This window comes from Aptenodytes forsteri, unplaced genomic scaffold (genome assembly GCF_000699145.1).
Source record: "Aptenodytes forsteri isolate BGI_AS27 unplaced genomic scaffold, ASM69914v1 Scaffold93, whole genome shotgun sequence".
Classification (NCBI taxonomy): Eukaryota; Metazoa; Chordata; class Aves; order Sphenisciformes; family Spheniscidae; genus Aptenodytes; species Aptenodytes forsteri.
The window spans coordinates 6,691,332-6,714,191 of NW_008794665.1; the positions used below are offsets into that span (position 1 = coordinate 6,691,332).

At 39.7% G+C, this 22,860-nt stretch overlaps 1 protein-coding gene across 1 annotated transcript in view; it reads right to left on the reverse strand.

Annotated features, from left to right (window-relative positions):
* Window positions 1-605: 605 nt before the first annotated feature.
* The window catches only part of PPA2 (pyrophosphatase (inorganic) 2), a 36,846-nt gene continuing 14,591 nt past the window's right edge, over window positions 606-22,860 (reverse strand). The window contains exons 7-13 of the mRNA XM_019470554.1: window positions 20,441-20,527; window positions 19,008-19,134; window positions 11,221-11,348; window positions 9,318-9,403; window positions 7,751-7,820; window positions 1,837-1,876; window positions 606-788 (exon numbers count right to left, since the gene is read on the reverse strand). Coding sequence (XP_019326099.1) covers window positions 760-788; window positions 1,837-1,876; window positions 7,751-7,820; window positions 9,318-9,403; window positions 11,221-11,348; window positions 19,008-19,134; window positions 20,441-20,527 — 567 coding nt within the window. The 3' untranslated portion in view covers window positions 606-759. The remainder of the gene's footprint in view (window positions 789-1,836; window positions 1,877-7,750; window positions 7,821-9,317; window positions 9,404-11,220; window positions 11,349-19,007; window positions 19,135-20,440; window positions 20,528-22,860) is intronic.

Genomic DNA, 22,860 nt, shown 5'->3' on the forward strand with positions numbered 1-22,860 from the left:
CACTATCAAAAGCCTTCAGGCGTACACAATTCTAAAAATTGGAGGTTTCCCTAAGGAAAGTCCTTCCTGTGTGATGAAACGCACAAGTTGTCAAAACAGGATGTAGTACAGAGAGCACACGTGCATCCTTACTTCAATTATTATGGCATTAGCCCTTCCTAGTTGAATTACTCTTTGGAGTGAAGTTGTGTTTGTTTTTTTAAAGCAAGCATGCTCTGCTCATAACTCTACGAAGCATGCAAAGACAACTGGGCACAAAAGTGAATACAACTACAAGAAACAGTGCACAGTTGCGTATTAAAGAACATGGTAAACTGCTAAGCCTATTACATAAAGATGATTGTCTACTTGAAAAAGATTACAGTCGGGGTGGCCAGACAAGCCCTAAGATACAAATTAACAGAGCCTTCTATGCACCTGATGGCTGGATTATTCCAAAATCTGGAGAACAAGGTTGAAGACACCTTATCTCCCATCTCATTTGATACTATACTTCGTGAGTGGCTAAGAGCAATTCTGGAGTTCTGAGATTCAGAAACAAACAAGCAAGCCCTCCTCCTCCCTCTGCTCCACCCTGCACAAAGACAGACATAGAAAGGAAACAGTCATTTTATAATGTCAGTGTTTATTTACATGAGAGAAGGTTTACACAAGTTGAAAAGTTGTTTCAACAGGAACCCAACAATTAGTGCTTTTGCCTGTCTTCAAAAAAGGGATGACTTTAAGATTTGATAATGCAGCTTCAGAACACTTTGACGATCACTTGGGAAAAAAGTGCCAGGAATCAACTAAAGCAAAAAAAAAAAACCACATCAAGAATGACATTAGTTCTATACAACTAGCCAGACACAAATACTTGAAAAAGCAACATTCTGCCCTTTCAGCTATCTCCCCTCCCACAACAATACTTCTGGGTAAGCTCTATCCCCAGCCCATGTAAAGCATAGCCTCAAAATAGTATCTGTTCACTTTAACAGTCTGACTGAAACAATCCTGCAACAAGTTACAACACTGACGTGACCATCCCTGGAAAACATCAAAGATCAGGCAGATCATGTTCAGTTATCTGTCAGAGGTCTGCGATGTAGTATTTCAGTAAATAAATGCTATTTATTGGCATGCCATATAAGGACAAATGGAATGCAACTTGCTTTCCCATGACATGGGCTACACAGATGTTACTTTGCAAACAATCTGGAACTCGACTCATGACTAAGTTTCTCTTTGTGTTTCTGTAACTCCCTCCATCTCAAAAAGCACGTATGTCCTCTCCGTAGTTCCTGCCAGTAGAAAAATCTCTTTTTTTTAAAGTGGTTAATGCATCCTACATTTTCTTTTTTGTTCATTTTTTGATGAAAAACACATGTTCTGTTAACGTGAAAAACAGTCATAACAGTGAGAGAGAGAATTTTGTCTTCAGAACTTACACTTGAAAATTAAGTATGGTTATGTCACTTTTAGGAAAAGGGGCTGTTTATTTGATTAGTTAGCTACTGTGAGGAATGACAAAAACTAAGGCAAAGCAACCTTTCTCCTTTAAAAAGGATAAATGTCATGCATTTGCCTTCCATGATCAGTGACAGAAAAATTTAGTCTTCTCATCTTTTTATGTGGACTACACTTTCACTCATACTCAAAAGTAATCTTCTCCCACAAACCATCCATGAATTTCTGCCCATGTTCTATTTAACAGGGGACAGGCATTACAGTCTGACAGAATATAACTATTATCATTCTCATGTGCACAAAACCACCTTTTTTCAAAACAACAGTTTTTATGTCAATTTTTAAAGCAAACGATTAAAGAAATTGCATGCCGTTTGGGGAAAAACGTACCTTCTGGGGAAACAGAATCTCCATTCACAGGCACTGGTGCCTAAAAAAAAAAAAAACAAACCACAAAAAACACCCAAGAAAAATATCGGAGTTTAGTTACAGTTTCACAGGTAGCACCCAAACTCAAAGCTATTTTACTGCTGAAGTCAAGAGATATTAATAAAAACAGAACTTTGTTGCCCTCACAAGACAACGCTCTACCTTACAGACTTTCCCCCTTTTTTTCCTGTACTGTACAAATTTCTTGGTTGCTCATAAATGACAAAACAAACACACTAATAATGCGTGATAGATTAACATCTTACCTAATGTAAAGGGGATTTTCCTATTGTATTGTCTTTGAGGATAACTGGATTTGCTGTTTACATACTAAAGAGTAAAAATGCCTTTCCAATTATATTACTATACATGTTTCAGTATAAAGGTACACGTGAATATACACACACACACAAAATTCACATTACACATATGCAAACATTTTTAAATAAATGTGTAATTAAACTCTTTTACAACCACATTTTGACAGAGCAGGATTCAGTTCTGTGGAAAGTGACACATAATTTTAAAATGTAGGTCTGTAAGTCCAGGTCCATCTCAAACCTGGATACACCACTATCCAATCGCAGTATTACACAGCATGTCTCATCCTATTATGTAAAGGACAAAATTAAAGCCAGTTTTAACACCAGCTGGAAGCAACCTGCCTCACGACAAGGGTGCTAGTTACTTGTATAGCAACAATCCTCCGCTGCCCTTCCATCAGCTCCTCACAAACAGACAAGTTTTCCAACTGACATAACTGATGGGAAAGAAGCAGAGAGCATCTCAGCACAAGGAATCCTGCCACGCTCACTCGCACACACAAATCAAGTGCAAAACATGTGGATGTTGGCCTCTGCCATGACACAAGCCCACCCCAACTACGCTTACCCAAGTGGATAACCCCAGGAGTAATCACTTAGGTGAACCATGTGTCCTGGGTTCAGCTGGGATAGAGTTAATTTTCTTCCTACTAGCTCATACAGCGCTGTGTTTTGGATTTAGCATGAGTCATATTTGGTGTCATCTGCAAACTTGCTGAGGGTGCACTCGATCCCACTGTCTATGTCATTGATGAAGATATTAAACAGTACTGGTCCCAATACCGACTCCTGAGGGACACCACTCGTCACCGATCTCCATCTGGACATTGAGCCATTGACCACTCTCTCTGGATGCGAGCATCCAACCAATTCCTCATCCACCAAACAGTCCATCCATCAAATCCATCTCTCTCCAATTTAGAGAGGAGGATGTTGTGGGGGACCGTGTCAAAGGCCAAAAAAGGCCACTAGGTTGGTCAGGCAGGACTTGCCCTTGGTGAAGCCATGCTGGCTGTCTCGAATCACCTCCCTGTCCTCCATGTGCCTTAGCATAGCTTCCAGGAGGATCTGTGCCATGATCTTCCCAGGCACAGAGGTGAGACTGACAGGTCGGTAGTTTCCAGGGCCCACCTTTTGACCCTTTTTAAAAATGGGTGCAATGTTTCCCTTTTTCCAGTCACTGGGGACCTCACCTGGCTGCCATGACTTTTCAAGTATCATGGAAAGTGGCTTGGCACCTACATCAGCCAATTCCCTCAGGACTCTGGGATGCATCTCATCAGGTCCCATAGACTTATGTATGTTCAGGTTCCTCAGGCGGTCACGAACCTGATCTTCTCTTACACTGGGAGGGACTTGGCTCCCCGAGTCCCTGCCTTGAGTTCCATCCACTCGAGAGGTGTGGGAAGAAAGGCTGCCAGTGAAGACTGAGTTAAAAAAGTTGTTCAGTACCTCAGCCTTCTCCTCAGCTGTTGTTACCAGTTTGCCAGTTGCGTTCATCGGGGGGGTACACTGCCTTTGACCTTCCTTTTCTGTCTGACATTCCTACAGAAGACCTTATTATTATTATTAGTGTCCCTTCCTAAGTTCAGCTCCAGCTGCGCCTTGGCCTTCTTGACTCTGTCCCTGTGCAACCGGGCAATGTCCCTATACTCTTCCTGGGATACCTGTCCCTGCTTCCAGTTTCTGTGCATTTCCTTCTTGCCCTTTATTTTGACGAGCAGGTCTTGACTCATCCATGCCAGTTTTCTGCCTTCCTTTCCTGATTTGTTACACATGGGGATCAAGAGCTCTTACACTCTATGGAAAGCATCTTCCAGGCCTTAACACCAGACCATCCCCTCTCTTTTCAGTAAAACCAAAGCTTTATCTCATAAGGCAGGGAGAACCAGTGGTCACCATGTACAAGCAGGTGCCTGCCACTTCTGGGATAATTGCTCAAAGTTTCAGATAAGGACTCGGCACCTTCCCACCAGGAACAGGTCAAAAACTCATCCCACTGAACCAGGAATCTCTTCACTACCCAACCCTTTCATTTGGAACACTGTTTAAAACAAACAAACAAAATAATGTAAAAAAAAAACCCAAACCCCGCAAAACAAACAAACAAAACCCCCCCAAAAAACGCACAGCAAAAAACCCACCAATCTTTTGTTTCACAACTGGCCACTAAAGAGAAAATTCTGCTTCTACTAAGTCCCAAATGGAAATGTCCTCACAGAAAACATGTAGGGAGAAAGGCAGTTAACAGACTTTCTTGCTTAGATCTTAATTATTTGAAACATGTTAGTAAGTATACAGATTCAAATTTTGCTGGAGATTTTTTAAATTATCAGGAGAAGCCAAGTATTTTCCCCTGTAAGATATTGTTCTGCATTTTATCAAAAGAGACCTCATCTAGCAAAGCTTTCCTAGTTCAATTTCCAGTATTATAAGGGAAGAATTATGTGGTAAGTCTGAGAAACACTGCTCTACTAACTATATATAGATTGTCTTGGAGATTTTCCAACTTGCAAAGTCCTCAGCAGCTTCTTCACAGAGCAAGTGAGCAAGCGGTTCTCAGGATGAATGTTAAACAAAGGTTTGGCTGTCCTGGTCAGTTTTACAGATGGCAACACTTAAAAGCCTGAAATAAACAGTACATCTTAGCACTAACACATTCAGCTACAAAGCTCTATTCCTCCTGGGTTTAGTTTTCAACATACACTAACACTAGAGCTGAGAAAGAGATGAAACAATTTTCAGAGGCTAGAAAACACCAGAAATTTTTACCACCTAGTGTTAAAACTCAACTGGGTTTGTAGTTGCAGGGGGCTGGTGTAATTTTAGCTGGTTCAAATGTTCAGTATGTGTTCCCATATGCACAGATTATCTTCTATCTCTTTGGGATTGACTGGACATGGCAACTTCACCAGCTGTAGAATCATTCCTCGTTTGCCGCCAATACAGATGACAGTAGCTATGCCCACCGTCTAGAAACTAACTCAGTGGAGTGGAAATTCCCCAACACAGACAAGCCATTCTAGTCCCACATCTGTAAAATAATGAAAGGTCAAATAATAGCACAATAAATCCTACTGAAATCAACAGGACTATCTTGGGAACTACCTGATCAAAATCTGTATGAAATTCTGATTAGTGCACAATTTGGTAAGCATTTGGTAAGGATTTGTTTATTTTCCATTTGGTTCTTAGTTATAGTTCTCTCGCTCACCATAAAAATTGGTTCGTAACAATACTGAGTGTTGCCTTTTGGGTTTTTTGGGGGGGGGGGGGGGTTTGTTTTTTGAGAACTCAAGAGACCTGATTTAAGGCAATTATCACCCACTCAAAAATTCCGTAATTGGAGTCTGACCCAGGAAACAGAACTGTACGGAACCAGCTCTCACTGCACAAGTAGCTCAGAAATTTTGCAGTGGCTGAAATACGTTTCTTACTGTACTTGCATACAAAATCTCTACCTCAGCTTTCATTCTTCTGTTTTTATCCAGAAGTTAATAGATGGACATAAATTAGAAGAAAATATATCTGCTTTTAGTTTAAAAAAACAAAAACACAAACAAAAAAAAAAACCAGACACAGGCAGCTTTCATTTAAAAATACCACAGCCATTAAAATTCTACAGCCAACACTCACGTACTTTCACTTCAGTTTGAAAGAGATGAATGCCTGACAACCAAAGTGGGCAGTGTAGTGTACTAGACAAAAAGATACCTGCTTAAAATGTGCAAGTCAACCTCCCTGCTTATATTTAGAGTTTGACTGTCCACCATTCATATTTCAAGAGCATTTTACTTTTTTTAGTTATCGTAGATTGGAAATTGCATGCAGTATGAACAGTATTTAAAAGAGTACTGCATCTTTTCCCTGTCTGAAAAGTGCCAAGAGACAGTAGCCTACAAAGACACAATTAAAATACTTAGATTGAACTGAAACAGAATGATGGAAAGGAGTATGTGATGACAACTTCACAAAAACAGTATCACTTAAAAGAAAATAAATGTGAGGCACAAAAAAGCCAGGAAGTGATAATATTTGATAAGGCAGCAAGCGCTCATAATAAAAAAGACATTAAAGTTTGATACAAGGTACCTATTTTGTGAACTGGTTTTACTCATCTCCCCCCAGAAAAAACAGGAAAAATTTTGATTTGTTATTAAGAGACAAAATAACAGAAACTGCTGATTTAAACAGATAATTATGTACTCTACATGCTTCAAAGTACAAACAGCATAGAATGCAAAAGGAAATATTCCTTTGCAAGCTTGCCACCATCCAAATACATTTGAACTTGAAATTTTAGTTGCATTTAAATACTAACTAAAATTTATTGTAAATTTGAAAGTACAGAGGAGGTAAATATTTCCTTATAGCTGTGATGACATCTAAAAACATATTTGAATTCCAAAATGAGTTTTTCTTTCATTTTAAACTTACAGTCCCATTAATTAATATTCACAAGTGCAACCATAAAGATCCTTTTAAAGAAGTGTTGAAAGCAAGAGACCTGAATAGGAAGAACAGTTAGGTTTGACACTTCTTTATGACTTAAACCAACTTTTCTTTGCAACTGACAGTCTTATTTGCTTGTGACAAAACACCACCCAGGAGAACGTACACTTACTAGAAACGCTGTTGGAATGTTAACTGCACAGACAGTGGATGGCGTCTCCTTTGACACCTGAACTTGCATAATTACTGTGAATATTGGGGCAAAACACTGGCTGCCCAGGCAGCCACGCACATGTGCAAAACACCTGTCGTGGTCATGAGCACAGGCTCAATCATGGCATATGTCTGAAAAAAAAAAGTAATACTTGGGGGTACTTTTCTCCATGTAATTTCTGGTAACTTTGCTTAATTTCTGGCATCTGAACTAGCATATGTTAAAATGGAAGAAATTCTCCTTCACTAGCATTTGCACATGAAAGCATCAGACCTGCAGGACATTTTTCTCGCCTGAACAGGAAACCTGCATGTTTTAATTTTATGTTAATTTTCAGAATATGACAGGCATTCTTTAAGAAATATTCAAAAAAGCATCCCCCTCTCTTACAGCAATGCATTTTATTATGCAAGTAGACAAACAAAGGATCCCTTTAGTGATTAGGGACTACAGTCAGCTAGTCAATGAGTTCTAGCACTGAGTGGTAACTCATGGCAACAGGGGAGACAGAGAAGACAGCAGGCTAGATACAAATAGCAGTCCATCTTGCTATTCAGGATCAGAAGAAACAGCACTGCAGAGGGAGAGAGAAAAAAACCAAACCAAAACAAAACCACCAAAACACCCCCCCCCCCCCCAACAAAAAACCCAACAGAACAGTAATGAACCTGCCAGAAAGCACAACTGGACCACTGCAATGAAAGGTTTCTATTATAATGCTTACATTTCCCCCACAACCTTTGTGCTCTTCCTTTTACTTTATGCCTTAAATTTTTTTTTGAGGACCATTTCAGTTTAGCTACTTTCAGGTTTGGAGCTCTGAATCTTCTTTTCCTATTAATCACTTTTTTTAAAAGTGTGGAAAAAAAGTAAATATTATCCTTACCGACTGCACAATCGATCGGGCATCCTCCTCACTGCAACAAAACGGGCTGCCACTCACCAGAACATTTGTGCTGAAAAATAAAATTAAAAACGTTTTATCGACCAGTGGAAAAGACACACACACAATTAAGCACCTGTCGAAAAAAACCACCTTAACATACAGAGCTCAGACATGTGTATCTGCAAGAAATGAGGAAGTCAAAAACACAAAGTAACCAGTAATGCTGGAAGGGAAAGGGAGTGTGGAGGGGTGTTCTTTGTTTCTTTGGATTTGAGGCTTTTTTTAGACTATATAAGTTCTACATTATTGCAAGCAGTGCTCACACTCAGTGCTTCTGGCAGCTAACTTGGGTACAGTTCAGAGGACCACAACTAAATCACCCAAAAAAGTCAGCAGAGATAAACCAGCACTTCCTGAGCAAGTTGAAGAACACCTAGATGGCTAGCACAGATGGTGTGAATATCCCGTCTCTTGTGCCTTGAAGGCTGGCCAGATTCTGTGGCAGGCCACCGTTGGTTTGCAGTAACCTGCCTGCAGTATCTAACAAGAAGGAAAAAACAGGTCAAAATTCTGCTCCTACATAAAGCAGCAAGTACCTGTACTGCTTCCAGAGAGCAGACAAACTCTGGGACCAAATACTTTGCAGAAATGTTTCCCTATCCTTTCACACCAAAAGTGAGTTTGGTCATGAGTTTTTAAGGTCCTACACAGTAAACGGCAAGAAGTTAAATTCCTCAAAGCAAGACTGTAATTTTAATTATTTTTTAATTTGGTCAACATGAAGCTCAAAGTGCCTCAAGACCAAAATTTGAATATTATCCTACAGTATTCTTGCCATGCTAAAGCAGAACTATCAACCTGTCCAACTGCTAAGGTGTTCGATCAGCTCCAAGAGAGAGAAAGTCACTTTTTCCCAATAAAGTAGAAGACGACAGTGACTATCTGAGCACAGCTTCCCCCACAGCCTTTGCCCTCTGGTTTAGCTAATGGTGATCCGCCTGGTGCTTTCCAAGGGCTGTAAAGATACCTGCCTGCTCTTCAGGGCCTCTGGTGCCAAAACTGCCACAGCAAACCAGTCCAGAGAGCTTGATAAAGTCCATTTTAATTTAGATAAGGCCAAAGGCTAGTAAAGAACAATAATTTGGTTCTCTCATTCCAGAGAGCAACTAAAAAATACAGAATGCTAAGCTGCAAAAGAATTTTCCATCACAGCAATGCAACATGGAAGGATGGAATAAATAGTGACAAGAGGATTTGCATGGTATACCAAGATTCTTCCAAAATGATCCCGAACAAACACTCTGGGGCCATTTCTCAACAGCTGAAGTAATCTGTGTCACTTTTATATAATCAATATATTTTTGGAACCACTTACCAGTAAATCATCGTCATACAAGGTACAATTAGTCAATCATAGTCTATTATCAATTAATTATCACTCAAAACCATGAGTATTCCTGTCATCTCAAAGTAAAAAAATCAAAGCAGTTCATGCACAGCTGCCACGTGTTGAATACCACCAGTACCAGCACAATACAAAGAGGAGAAGACGTGACTGGATACTTACCACTTAATAGTACCTCCATCAGCTTTTTTATGAAGCAAAGCTTTCCAGTATTCATGGGTGGATTTAATAATTTCAACAGCAAAATCCTAGTTTACATCAAGGAAAAGCTTTATGATTTAAGATGTTATTAAACAGAAAAAAAGCCACAGAACTAGTTTATTAAAGCACATCATTTCATGTGTTATTTTAAGGGGCCTCCTTTGAGGCCTCATTAAATTTCTGGAAAATGTAACACCCTTTTTTATGAAAAGAAACAAGCTTCACTATCTGTCAAATACACTGGCAACACATTCAGGACTTTCCCTCAGTCCGCAGCCAGAAAACACGAAGGCTGTGCAAAAAACTGAAATCAGCACTAGATGCTAAGCAGACACCTACAGCTGTAGAAAACTGTACCAGGTACTAAATGGGACAAAGTGTGTGAGCTGACTCCTCTGTTACGCATGCACATCAGGGTCAGAGTTAAGGTTTCCCCTCTAGTGGCAAAATTTGCAGTTACTTCATTAATTGCCCAACCATATACTTAAGCATTTGCAACAACGTAATGTGTCAGCTGCTTCACAGTTTTTGTTTGTTCAAAAACAAAAGTAATACCGGGGGTGGGTATGACAAAGCTTCAAAAAAATAAAAATAAAGTAAAATAAGCCCTCAGTGTCCAGATGATGATATCTAGACTGGCTTGCAAAGAGCTGCCAACAGAACATTCACATTTCCTAACAAGGAGTAACTTGGCAAAATGCCACTGGAACATTGTGAACTTCACCAGAGCTGCTGGAGCACAGCCACGGCCGCCTCGCCACATCCTGGGTCTCTAGAAATGCTTGAGAACTATTCAAGAGCTCCAAACCAGCTACCCCAGGGCATTTAGTGCCTCGAGCCTGAACTCCAATGGCCTGACAGGGATATACCCTGTTAAACTGTCACTACTGAGCAACACTCTCCTTTACAGAGCAGGAAAATCTCTAAGAGCAGTTCCTGGGAGAACAGGAGAGAGATCAGGTTATCAAGCCTTACAAGTCTACATTTGATTGATTTAAAAGACAGTTTTAGTGCAGAGGGGAGTCAGGGCATCTCTTTAACCAGACAAAACATGTAAAGTTGTCTGTGCTGGTTAGAAGGCATTTTGTAACTTTGATAGCACACTGCAAGGCTGAACCTAGCTGACACATGGACATCATTCATTAGGAACCTGTGATTCTTCGCCAAAAATAGTCTAGAGAGTGTGTGCAATACACGTTTTGCAAAGCACTTTTACTCAAATTACATGCAATTCCCTCTGGAGAAATCCAGGTATTTTCTTCAGCAAGGTCTATTCCCAGGTCCACTCTCCTTTCAAACACTGGCCATTTTTACTGCAGATAGCTTAAAACGCCATTAATTTTTTCTAAAAAAGGGAAAAATATTTTTTCAGCCCTCAATCCAAAAACAGCTCGAATGTTTTTACGTAGAATTACCATGAAAATGTATACCTTGAGCAAATACCAAATATGAAAAAATCTGCAATCTATTGTCTGTCTTAAACTGCATAGCCTTAAAAAAAAGTCAGGAAAATTTATCAATCAAGACTGAAAAAAATACCTAAAAAGACAATCTGTTCATTCCTCTGACAGGGAGAATGAAAATGCTGTGAAAAAACCTACAAACATACAGATGAGTGTGTAAGTCTCATCAGGATTAGGACTGAATGGTTTTTTTCAGACTTCCTTTAATAACCTATGCATTTTCCCTGAATAAAATGGAAGGCAGCAAACATTATTTATTCCTAGCCTAATAAATTGTATTCAAAGATCCCTAATACAGAAATTCTTTTTGTTAAACCTCCTTTACAATTCCAAAAATTCTAGGATGTATTAAAGAGGCCATATGACAGAAAGATGCATCTTTAATTTTGGATTATCTTCACCTTATCTTTAAATTCTCCATTAAAAGCGAACCGATTTTCCGGTTTACCATCAGGGACTTTATACAATCGGAACCAGTCAACCGTAGCCTCAAGGTAACCTGGTTTGTGCTTCTTGACATCATCAATATCTGTGGGTTAAAAAGAAAAAAAAAAATAGAAAAGGACTAGTGATTTTTACTCACAACTTTTGTAACATTCATTTTTTTTTAAAGTCTCGTAAAGGTTCTGCAAGCAATTTGATTTCACTGAGCACTTTCAAAGTCATTGGGGAACTTCACTTTATTACATTAGCTGCCCATAGTTGATATCATATGATTTCACAACCACACTAAACAGGCAAACCAGTTGCCTCCTGCCCTTCATTAATTAAGACCCAAAGGGACAATGAATAAAAGGACCATATTTGTGACAGGAGAGGAAGAAAATTCTGTATTTATAGGCTTTCATCTCAGTAGGCACCTCTTGCAACACTTAAGATTATTCAGTGCGGTATTTTTTTCCTCAGCAACTGCAGAGACTACAGGCATTTTTTGATAATGAAAGAATAGCTAGTAAAAACAATTTCAACACATGGATTTTTAAACCAGCACCTCAAAACAAAATACAGGCTTGACTTCTCAAAGTTACGTTAAAGGCATCCCTTTGCTCACATTACTTCCAAATTCAACCCATTAGATACAAGACAGATACGTGCCAGGTGCACTAAACACTAATTCTACTGATAACCCCATGATATCTGCATACTCACAGTGATAAGCCAATTCTACCTCTACCTCTACAATCCTACCGTGCAAAGACGGAACAGGACACAAAGAGGAATGCATGCCATTTGCAGGACACCCTTGGGAGGCAGAGATGAACACTGCCCCATTGGGTACAGAGAGATTATAAACAGTCACACAGTAGTTCTGTTCAAGGGCTATACTGCTATAGCAAAGATGCAGTTCATGATCTTAAACGTTTACTTCTGCTCTGCATAACAAATTTTACTGGATTTTCCTGTGAGACTACCATCACTCCTGTGACTTGCAATGAGGTGGTCCTATCAGCGCCTTGGCAAATTAACTCTCTAACAATATGTTTACATGGAAAAGTCTTCAATACAATTTTAATTGATTTTGATACAATGAAGGATTTTGTCCTTTCCAGAAGCCAAGCACTTTTTATAGCTGATGTAATCCTTCTCTTTCCATCTATTTCCCTCCTACAGTCACTTCTGATGGAAATGGGAGCTGACTTTTTATTGCTGTGCTTTGCATGCAGTCTTCCAGCTATTTCACAACCTCACTCTGCCCAGGCCACCTTCCATGGTGTTATTCTCCTTCTCTAGTGTTTTGCAAGTCACTTGCTCATTTCTCCCTTCCTCTGATTCCCTCTTGCTCTCTCTCCATGCTGCTTGGCTACTTCACTCTCTTCTCCCACAGATATGCCTCATTCACTGACATCTCCTGGTTGGCAGCGATTCCTGATGGGATACTCTTCTGTCTATCCGGCCCTATAAAACAGATTTTCAGAGTTGCTTAGTCCACAGAATTGACACCTAGTCATGTGCTTTCCATCTTTAAGTGCCTAAATGTCTTTTTAAAATCTAGTCTGTGAACCTGAACAAAGACATTCAAGTATTTCTAATGAGAACAGTAAGAGAAGGGAAAAAGTCTTATGCTAGAGACCATTCAATTCTCTGTAGACCACCAAGAGAGATGACATGTGGACTGAACTGTGAGACCAAACCTATGTGAGAAGATATGCTGAGTGTTCATAGGCATCTGATAGATGCCACTCCCAAATTCCACTGGATCACACACTACCCAAAGAACAAAACAAAACTTTGAAGAACCCTATGTAAATTTTTGCTTCTGCACGCACTTAATAGGGCTACGTGTTTATGGACTCAGAGTAAAACACATTTTGAACTTGGCTGCTGGCCATCTGCCTGTAGAAGATTAGGGAGTTTCATTGCCAGAATCCCAGAAAAAAAGCAAGGGCACATAACGCTGTGCTAGAGGCAGGTCTTCTAGCTGGAATACATGCTTAAGAATACAAGAAACCTTTCACTGGGGTGGGTGAGACCAACTAAGAAGGAATGATTTAGAAAAGGGTGGGTTCTTGGCTGGAGGCAAGATGCCTCATTTGGGCACTAATAAAACTGCAGCTCCAATTCAAATCGGTTTCAGGGCTCCAGTGTATCATCCTCTTCTCTCCAAGCAAGGGAACATTCCTCCTCCCATCTTGAGCCCTTGTCATCTCCTCCTCTTGTGAGGTTTGAACTCACAATTTCTAGTACTTGTTGAAGAGACAGTAGCTCCTCAAGTCTGTAAAGCAAAGCAGGCTGCTGCAGCAATTTCCCTGGCTCCCAGCAGTGGACGAACTCCAGATCTGCATCTCCAGCCACTACTTAAATTCAAGCATACTTTCTCAGACTGCTGCTCCTTTTTTCTGGTTCCTGTTCCAGCAAACTTCTCTCCTATCTCTGCTTCTTCATTCCTCCTACTTATTATTTGCCTATTCCCATAAAAAACTGTTCATCAAAACTGCTTTACTGTCTACTAACTGACACTTGGGCCCTTCCCCATCTGTTGTTCCTTATTTATAGGCTTTGTTTATATTTCTTTAAAGGACTCATATTAGAATAGGCTTTGGGGCAGGCTTTCATTACCTCCTTAAGATAGGGATGACCATCTTCATGGACAGAATCATCTCTCTGAATTTCACACTCTCTCTACTGGAAAATACCTTGCCTAGGTAAAATCACTACACAAATCAGGCTACAGCATTTTATGGCCCCTAAAATACTGGCTGCTGTACATTCTGGTTTTGAGGACTTAAGAAGGGGGACAGTGGTTGCTTTTATTTCCTTGGTTCCTTGCAAGTTATTCTCCTTCACATCCATGCTTCACCTCACTATTCTTTATTATGAAGGACAGCTACAGGGCACCAAATGAAGCTTAAATGGTTTAAGAAAAAAAACCAACCAAAACATCTGTATTATAATGGGAGCTGGTGGCAAGCAGCAGGAAAAAGTGCAACAGTGCAACAAAAAAAAAAAATCAATCCTGTTGCTGTGGAGTCAGCACATAGCACAAAATATAAGGAAAACAGCAGCTCTCGCATCACTCAACAGCTACCTCTTCAGTTCATTAAAAGGCACCATAGAAAAGCTTGAAAGACAGCTTGTCCTCTACTTCAAAATCCAAACAGCATCTTTGGGATATCGGGGGAGAAGGAGAAAAACATACTCAGAAAACAGAAGAGTAAGCAAAGAAAGGTAAAAGATCACGATAAGCAGTACAGTGATTTACTGCACTAATATCTATAGAAGCTAGCTGCATATTATGATTAAAAAAACCACACTTGGATGTCTTTTCCGCAGCAGACACTGTTAGACACTTTTTTCTGCCTGACTGCTTACCTTCCCTTAGACCTATGTACTCACACTGATGCCAAAAGGGGCTGAGTGAGTACAGGAGTAGCAAGCATGCACCTGGCCTAACATGGTTTCATCTCTGCAAGCAAGCCCTGCTCAGAGTGGCAGAGCAAAAAGGTCAGGCTCTTGCAAGTACATTATCAGCACGTACCCACTGGGCTCTAGGCAGTAATTTCTTTATACTGCCTACATACAACCATAGGCCCCATTTTTCTGGGCACCAAAGTTAAGCACCAAGGGTTAAAAAGAGATGGCTAATCACATTAAGGGTTGCAGTTTAGTCTCAATAAGGAAAATCTCTAGAGGCTGGCACAAACAACTGCTGCTAGCTCTCTGTCAAGGGAGTGAGCCAATGCAAACGCAGATCCCAATTCTATCTGGCTTTACAAAAGAGAGCAACAAAAGCATTTGTACAAAACTACCATTTTTAGTACAACAGATGCTGCTTCTTGCAAGCAAAGCTAAAACAACATGCTTGCAGCAAGCTTTCTAAACAAGGTCTGTGGGAAGAGAGGACATATGTTTTTAATAACATCTTATAAACATTTACAGGAAGCAGCAGCTACATTCCATATAAAGGCATTTGGTGTATTTTGTGCAGCATGGTGTGAGCGGGTTGGAGGGGAGCCTCAGTACAGATAATTAATTTCTTTATATTGAATGCTTACACAAATCCACAGCAAAGGTTTTCAGGGCCTCTGCTGCTTCTCTGCATATAAATACACTCACATGCAAGGGCCTATAACAATATATGGTACAAAGTATGCAATACGCTTTGGTTTTGCCATTTAGGGTTTGATCACTTAACTCAAAAAGCCAATCTTGAGTTGCACATTGGAAAAGCAGCATGGCAACACAGCACAGTTAACTATACCAGTGCCAGCAAATGGTAGCGCAACAAAGCTGGTAGACATCACCAACTGCTGTTGGAATACATCCAGGCATCCTTCCAGTGAGCAATAGCAAAAAACAGCTGCTAAGATTCCAGGCTGGTAAATCACCTCCAAAATGCCATCCAGCATACGTGATTTATTCAATTTGCTCAGGGAAGGCAAGATGACCTTTTGAGAGTCAGACTTTTCATAAGCTGCTTCAGACACACTTCCTGCTTCAACTGCCAGTGATTTTCAAAACCTCTTGTCCAACATGAAGATGCCATATATATTTAAACCAAATTACAGCATGAAAATATCACTCATCCTTTCTGAGCCCAACCTTGTAAAATACATCAGATATGGATGTGAATTCCAATATATTAAATTCAATCCGAATTATGAATTGAGCAGACAAGCACCCTTTCCACTCCAAGAATTTGCTTCTTCTCCTGGCTAGTATTTTACAAAAATCAAACAAACAAAAAGCAACAACAACAAAAAAGCAGCTGGGCCTATTACACCACCAAGATTTTTCAGTGTGCAGGGAGCTTTTAGGCCCTTTCCCAGACTTGCTTGGTCTGAAGTTGCTTTGCTGGTCCGCTAATGGCCATCTGCCTAGCAACTGCCCAAGCAGGAAGACAACACAGTGGTTTTCAGGTAGCTACAAAGACAGATCTTATTGAAATCGATAAAACTGAAGATGTCCAGTTTTAGTCTAAAAGAAACTTTCTCATACAGATACCTGCACCTGACATACACCTTGTATTTGGAGTGAGATTGTCCCCATGCCCACCAGTATGATGTGCTATAATTTCAAACATATTACCTTCTAAAGTCAGTCCAAAAGACACTAAGCCCCTGCTATTCCCACTGATGACACAGTTCCCACTTGAACAGGTGCTAAGCATTGCTTATCATTCCTGGTTATTGTCACTATAAACTAGAGTTTCACATTACTCTGTGTGAAAGAGAGTTCTAGGCAGGGTTTCCAATTTAAACCAGTATTTATCAATAAATGCCTGCAGGAGACAGTACAGTGGAGTGCTATGAATAAACAATGAGAACTGCTCAGAAGTTGGGACTGCTCAATTTTAAGTTCTGTGAAGTCTCAGAAAAATCAACCGCACTTATGAGAATGATCACAATCCCAGAAGGAGAACATACAGAGTACCTGGGGTGTGCTTAAAGCAGCAAGAGGAGTTAACACACTGCGCGGGCTCAGGATGGGGTTTGCAAGTAATCACCACGCTGGTGGCTCGGAATTATCTTTTCCAAATGTTCACTGGGGGCTGTGCACATACTGAGCTGAAAGCAAATGTGATGATTCTCAGTCCAATTCAAAAGGTTTAGCAAATGATACAAAAATGACTGGACAGACTTAGAAGGCAACACTTAGCCTCATCTTTCCCTAGGAGGCCACCACCATAACACAGCAGCACATCAATTATTGAGGGAGATACCAGTTTTATCTGTAGCTGCTATCCCTTTATGCTGAAATAATTAACATCTTTTGGAAGGGGGGAAAAACAAGTATAAAAGGACATATTGTACTGCCTACTCCAACAGATTTGTTTGTTTTCAGACTGAAGAAGGATTGCTGTTAAACACTGCAAGCTAGTCATGTTTTGTGAAAGCAGATGGGGGCTTTTTTTTTTTTTCCTTTTTCTCTCCTTTTGTAAATCCTGGACTGCAACTCCAATCCCAAAGCGAAATCATATTAAACTGGATAAATATTTCTGCATTTCTCTGAACCTCAGGACAGTTCTCCCCTTGAAGTTTTGCACCTATTCTCTATGAAAGGATGCACAGAGGAATCAACTACAGGCAATGGTTTGCCCATTTTTTCCCTTTTTAATAAAAAAAAAAAAAAAGACTAAAACTCTTACTCCCCTCCCAAACAAACTAAAGATGTAACACAGCTGACACAAATCAGTCATTACCTGACAAAACAAAACAAAACAGAGGGCTCTCAAATAGAGCTACTTAACCCAGTGGCATAAACTGTCCCAGTTTTGCCCCTACTTAGTGGACTCCATTTCAATTCTCTCACCCACTTTTCTGATTAAACTCTCTCAGAAATTGTTAAGGAAAAAAGGTAAGAGTTAAACAGAACAATGTATAGAAATAAAACACTAAGTACTTGCCTTTTAACTACTGACATAACGCATTTCACTGCACATTATAGAGAGGTTTAAATTGATACTAACATTAATAGCAAACTATTAGTTACTATTTCCTTAAGCTGAACTTCCTAATCCCTGTCAAAGTAGTTAAAGAGTCATAAACACTATGTAGTAATTCATCTGCCCAATGATTTTAATCAGCATCAACCCAAGAGTTTCCTTTTCCTCCTTTCCTCTTCTCCCCTTCTTTCCCCACAAGCCAAGTATTCTCCATGTGAAAGCAACCTGCAAGAAAACTGAGAATGAAGGGCCAGTCCAGCGATATACTTACTTTACATTCAGAAACCAGGAAAAAGCCTCAATGGCCGAGAAACATAATTCCTTGAAAAGCTACTGGATAGCCCTATTCCTACAGAAAGGCCACTCTGTGCCTTGGTGCTCCCTACCAACAAAGAGCAGGTTCTGATCGTACATACCTGATGGTATATATGGTTTTTGGTCTCATAATAATCACTAACTTTTAGACAAACCTCCTCACTTAATTCTCACGATGCCCAGTAACACTGCATTTGAGGAAGTGAATCTCCATTTATCCAGAGAAAAGCTGCACTTTACCTGTGCTGTAAAAACCTAACCCCCTGCAGTTTTAACACATCTGTATCATCTTCTTATCGAACAGTCTGCAAGCAGAATTACACCTCACGTGCTATTCACATAGACACATTTTAGTACTTGAATTCTATTTGGATACCAGAAGCATGGTCACAGAGAGGACAAGTCTGGACAGGATATTTCCCCCTGCACAGCTAGTCATCATCAAGGCTGATACTAGGGTGAGCTGCATTAGCAGTTTACTTTGCAAATTTTCAAGCTAAAAGGTGAAACCTAAGCATTCATACTAGGCAACAAACCCTGGCAGTAACCCAGTTACAAGTGACAAAACATTGGAAACGTACAGCCCTTTTCAGATGCAACACAATGCCTGCAAATATAAAAGGAACAAACACTTTCAACAAGGAAAATAGCAGTGTGCTACATAATCTGAGTGGGTAAATATGCACTATTACACAGGAGATAAGCCTGTAATTTTAAGAGGTCACTTTCTAAGGCAGTTGTGTTTCAGAAGTCAAAAGACTTTCTGCATGGCAGGTCCTCTTGAAAATCCAAGTGAACCTTTTCAAAAGCTTAGAGTGAAAGCACATATGCCCTCCTTGAAGGAAGCACCTGATTTAAACAACAGAAAAAAAGAAAAGTCTTGCCTTTCCGCTGTCTGCCTCTTCTTGTCCTAGGTGGCCTAAACTCAGATACTACTCTACTGTGCAAGTTGCTGACATAACTTGCATTAAGAAAGATAAAAATACTTGCCATGGATTTTCTGAGCTTCTGGGTCATCCACACTGATAGCAATTATCTTCCAATCTGTCTCTCCTTCATCAACAAGAGCTAAAACACCCAAGACCTTCACCTGAACAATCTCACCAGAAGAACGAATCTGAAACAGAACATAATCTCACAAAGATTTAGAAAACACTACATAGAATTTCTTTTACCTTACAGACAAAATAGTTTTACTACATTTTTGACCAACAGCTAACAGAACTGCAAGATAGATCTGTAAACCCAGTACACATCTATTTAATATTACTAGCCTTTCTCCCACCATTGCTATTCTTCAACCCACAATTCTCCAGTCAGCATTTATTTAAGTAGACAATACAAGCTAGAAGATTACTCCTTCTCTTATACGCTACTTCCCCCACACCTTCTTGATCTTCACCCTAAACTGCAAGTCAGAAGTATCTCATACTCATTTTTTAAGTCCTTCTTGACTCTCTACTTTCTCAACTCTTGGTCTTAATCTATCTCTTGCTGTTCCTTCCTCTAGACTCCAATATACACATATAAACACACACCCCTTCCCCAGAAATATCAGCACAGCTCTTTTTTGCATTTTCTTGGGAACTTTCTCCCTACCAGATAGTATTTCGTTTATAACCCTTTCTGGATCCCTTGAAATTCAGCTTTAGGTTACTTTCCTCAAATAAAGCCACCTTCGCCGAGGTCACCAATTAAATTTCTCCTTATGTAAAATATCCCAAGAGATCCCTCTTCCAAACTTATCCATTTCATAACCCCATCTTTGAACCAAGGAGAATTGCTCCATTCTTTGCTGCCTCCAGGTATGTAGAATATTCCTCCAGTGAGCTAAACCTTTCCCCTATACCTACTAATGGTGTTTGCTGTACCTCTTTTTCATACACCCACTCCAAATCTCGTAACTCTGCAAGACTGCAACAGGTTCCTGTCTTCTCCTCTAGAGAAAAGGGATCTACTTCTATTTCCACCCGTAAGAAAACTCAAACCTACCTCCTTTGTGGGTCTGACCTTGTAATTTTATGTGCATGACGCTGCCATAATTCCTCATCTTTCAGAAACCTATTCCTAGGTCCAGTACTGCTAACAGGTAAAAAAAAGAAAACTTTTCCTTCCCCCAAAATCTTAACCCCTTCCTCCTTCACCCAAAACTCACTGTCCAGCCACAGAACTTAAGGGTGGTGTTCTCTTATTTTCCCTTTTATCCAGTACGCAGACTTTACCAAATCCTGCTTTTTTTCTCCTTTTTAAAAATCCACCATTTCCTTACCTATTCCCTCCTCAGATCCTCTATTCATACTTTTGCCATCCCCTGAGACTATTACAATCTTTACTTGTTTTCCATCTGCCCTTCTCTTGCAAAAGTTGTTACCAAATTATTAAATTAACCTTGATAAATTAAATTAATCCTGATAAAGACAAACCTTTGAACCTATTTCACAAACATCAATAGGATCATTATCCCCACAGCATCCTGTAGTGTTATCTGTATGGCTTGGATCTTCCCAGGTCTGTCAAAGGAAAGAGAATTATCAGTTACCAGCTGATCTGCAATTACAATTCATCTAACCACTAAATTACTAAGATTAATAAAAACACCAATAAAAACATCAGCTTTCTGAGAACAGTCTTGCTCAACGGGAAAAGAAAAAGCAAACAACAGCCAATGAGTTACGTTGAGTAACTCATCCTCATATTCAGGACAAGTAACATGAGGATTACTGAGGACATAGTAACAAAAGTATTAACTGCATCCGTGACTCAAGAGACACGCTTAATCAAATTGCAGTGATTAAGGCATCAGAGGACACTGAATATGTATTTTTCTGGTTACTAGTGGTTGTGTGATTAAGCTAGAACATCCTACAATCACATTCTTATTATACTCTTTAAATACCATGGCACTAACATAAGTTGCTTTCAAAAACATCTAGACTTTGAGTTAACCAAGCTCCTAGGTATGGATTTGTCAGCACCCAATTAGCTTTTTAAAGTTTTTAGTTTTAGGTATGAAACATTTCTGAGTATTTTGAGATGTGTACATTCCCAAGAACAGCGAGCAGCTTAAGATCAAAGCAGCTTCTCCAGGAGGCAAGTTCAAATCCCTGCTCTGAGCTCTGTACGAGCAAGGAATCACAGCCAAGTTATACTAACTTAATTACCAGACCAGTACTTGTTTCATCTCTTACTGGCTAGTAATGAGTAACTCATTCTAAAGTTGAGAAGCTTTCCTGGTAAGAATTTTGAGTCCAATAAAGGTTTGTTGAAAGGTGTTAGAAAGTCTTTTTTCCCCCAAGGAGCTATACTGTTAGCTCCTGCTGTCCACGGTCAAACCTTCGCCTCAAACTTGTTCTTGAGAACTTGACTTATACTAAAAGGCAAAACTGTGAAAAGCAGACGCTCAGGTGCTTAGGTAGCAGAATCATTACCAAAAAATTGCTGAAGTGGAGCCAAGAGAGAATTTCAACTTAAAACTTATTTTTCCAATACTTTTCCAAAGTGCTTTTTATTTACGGCTGCATTATACCGGTACTATTTTCCTGCCCAGCTTCACCCCTCCACCTGTAGGTTAGAAGGAAAGCTTGCTAGGAATGGTATTGTTCTCTGGACTGTACAGCAACTCCTGCAATAATGGTAGTCCTACCGTCATTTTTTTCTTCCCTGTTCCACAGCATAAAACAGCAGCCACAAATACATATCTTTAAGCCATACACTAGGGCTGAACTTCTGGCAAATGCTGGTCCTGATGAAAAGTCCTCTTGTGGTAATGGAGACACCGAATCGGATTTTGTTTGTTACAGCTGCTAGTAGGAATCTGGCCTATCATCTAGACTTCAACAATTGGAGGTGTAATGATCCAACCGGTATTTTAAAGTTATTACAGAAAATAAAAATGACAATTATCTCCAGACCTCTCTGACTTAGAAGGCAACAAGGGGAGCTGAACGTTTCTTCTGGGGAAAGTGTCATCAGTCCCAAATAATGCACTTTGTGCAGGAAAATATTCAAATGTTTAATTTTGGCTTTGTACTAAAGCACACACAAATTTCAAAACATTAAATGGAATTGCTGGTTCCCAACTATACCTACTTAGAAGCTTTGTCTACTGAAACTGCTGACTGGGTAAGAACTTCATTGCTATACTCCAGCACCTGCCTGGTATCTCCTCTTCAGAGATCAAATACAGAAAGCAGATTTTCAGGACTAAACCTACATTGCTTATGCAGTTAACTGTAAAGAAAATAAGTTACTCTTTTCTAGCTCCACCATGTTCTTCAGTACTAATTTAACTCCAATGTGTTATTCACAGAAATGAAAAAAGTTTAAAACCTTTCAGTACGCTCAAAATTTCAGCCATTAGTTGGGCCTTTTCAAGGCTCAAAGTTTTGACTGTGTCATGATCAGTAAAGTCTCACAGTTCAGAGAAAAGTTAACTAAGGCAGTTGAGGTTTCATCTAAAAAAGAACAGCCTTTGTGTTCCTCTGTTAAAGATATTAAGAAATCCCAATTAAAATTGACGCTGCAATACATGAAAAAAAAAATTAGTTAGAAAAGGGCTACTTGACAAAGTATGCTTGAATGGCAGACCATGACAGTTTAATTCTGTCACTATAGTACAGAGATGCAGACTAAAGATTCGAGGTTTCTTATCATTTAACTCCTTCCTGAAACACAGCACATATTTATACCCACACCCAGATTCTGATCAAAAATTATGGACGCAATAAAGCTCAACATAAAAAAAATCCTAATTTACAAATGTATCAGAGAGAAACATCCATCTTGCAACTGATTTGCATTCAGCAGTACCCAAGATTTACAAGGCAATTTACACAGAAGACAG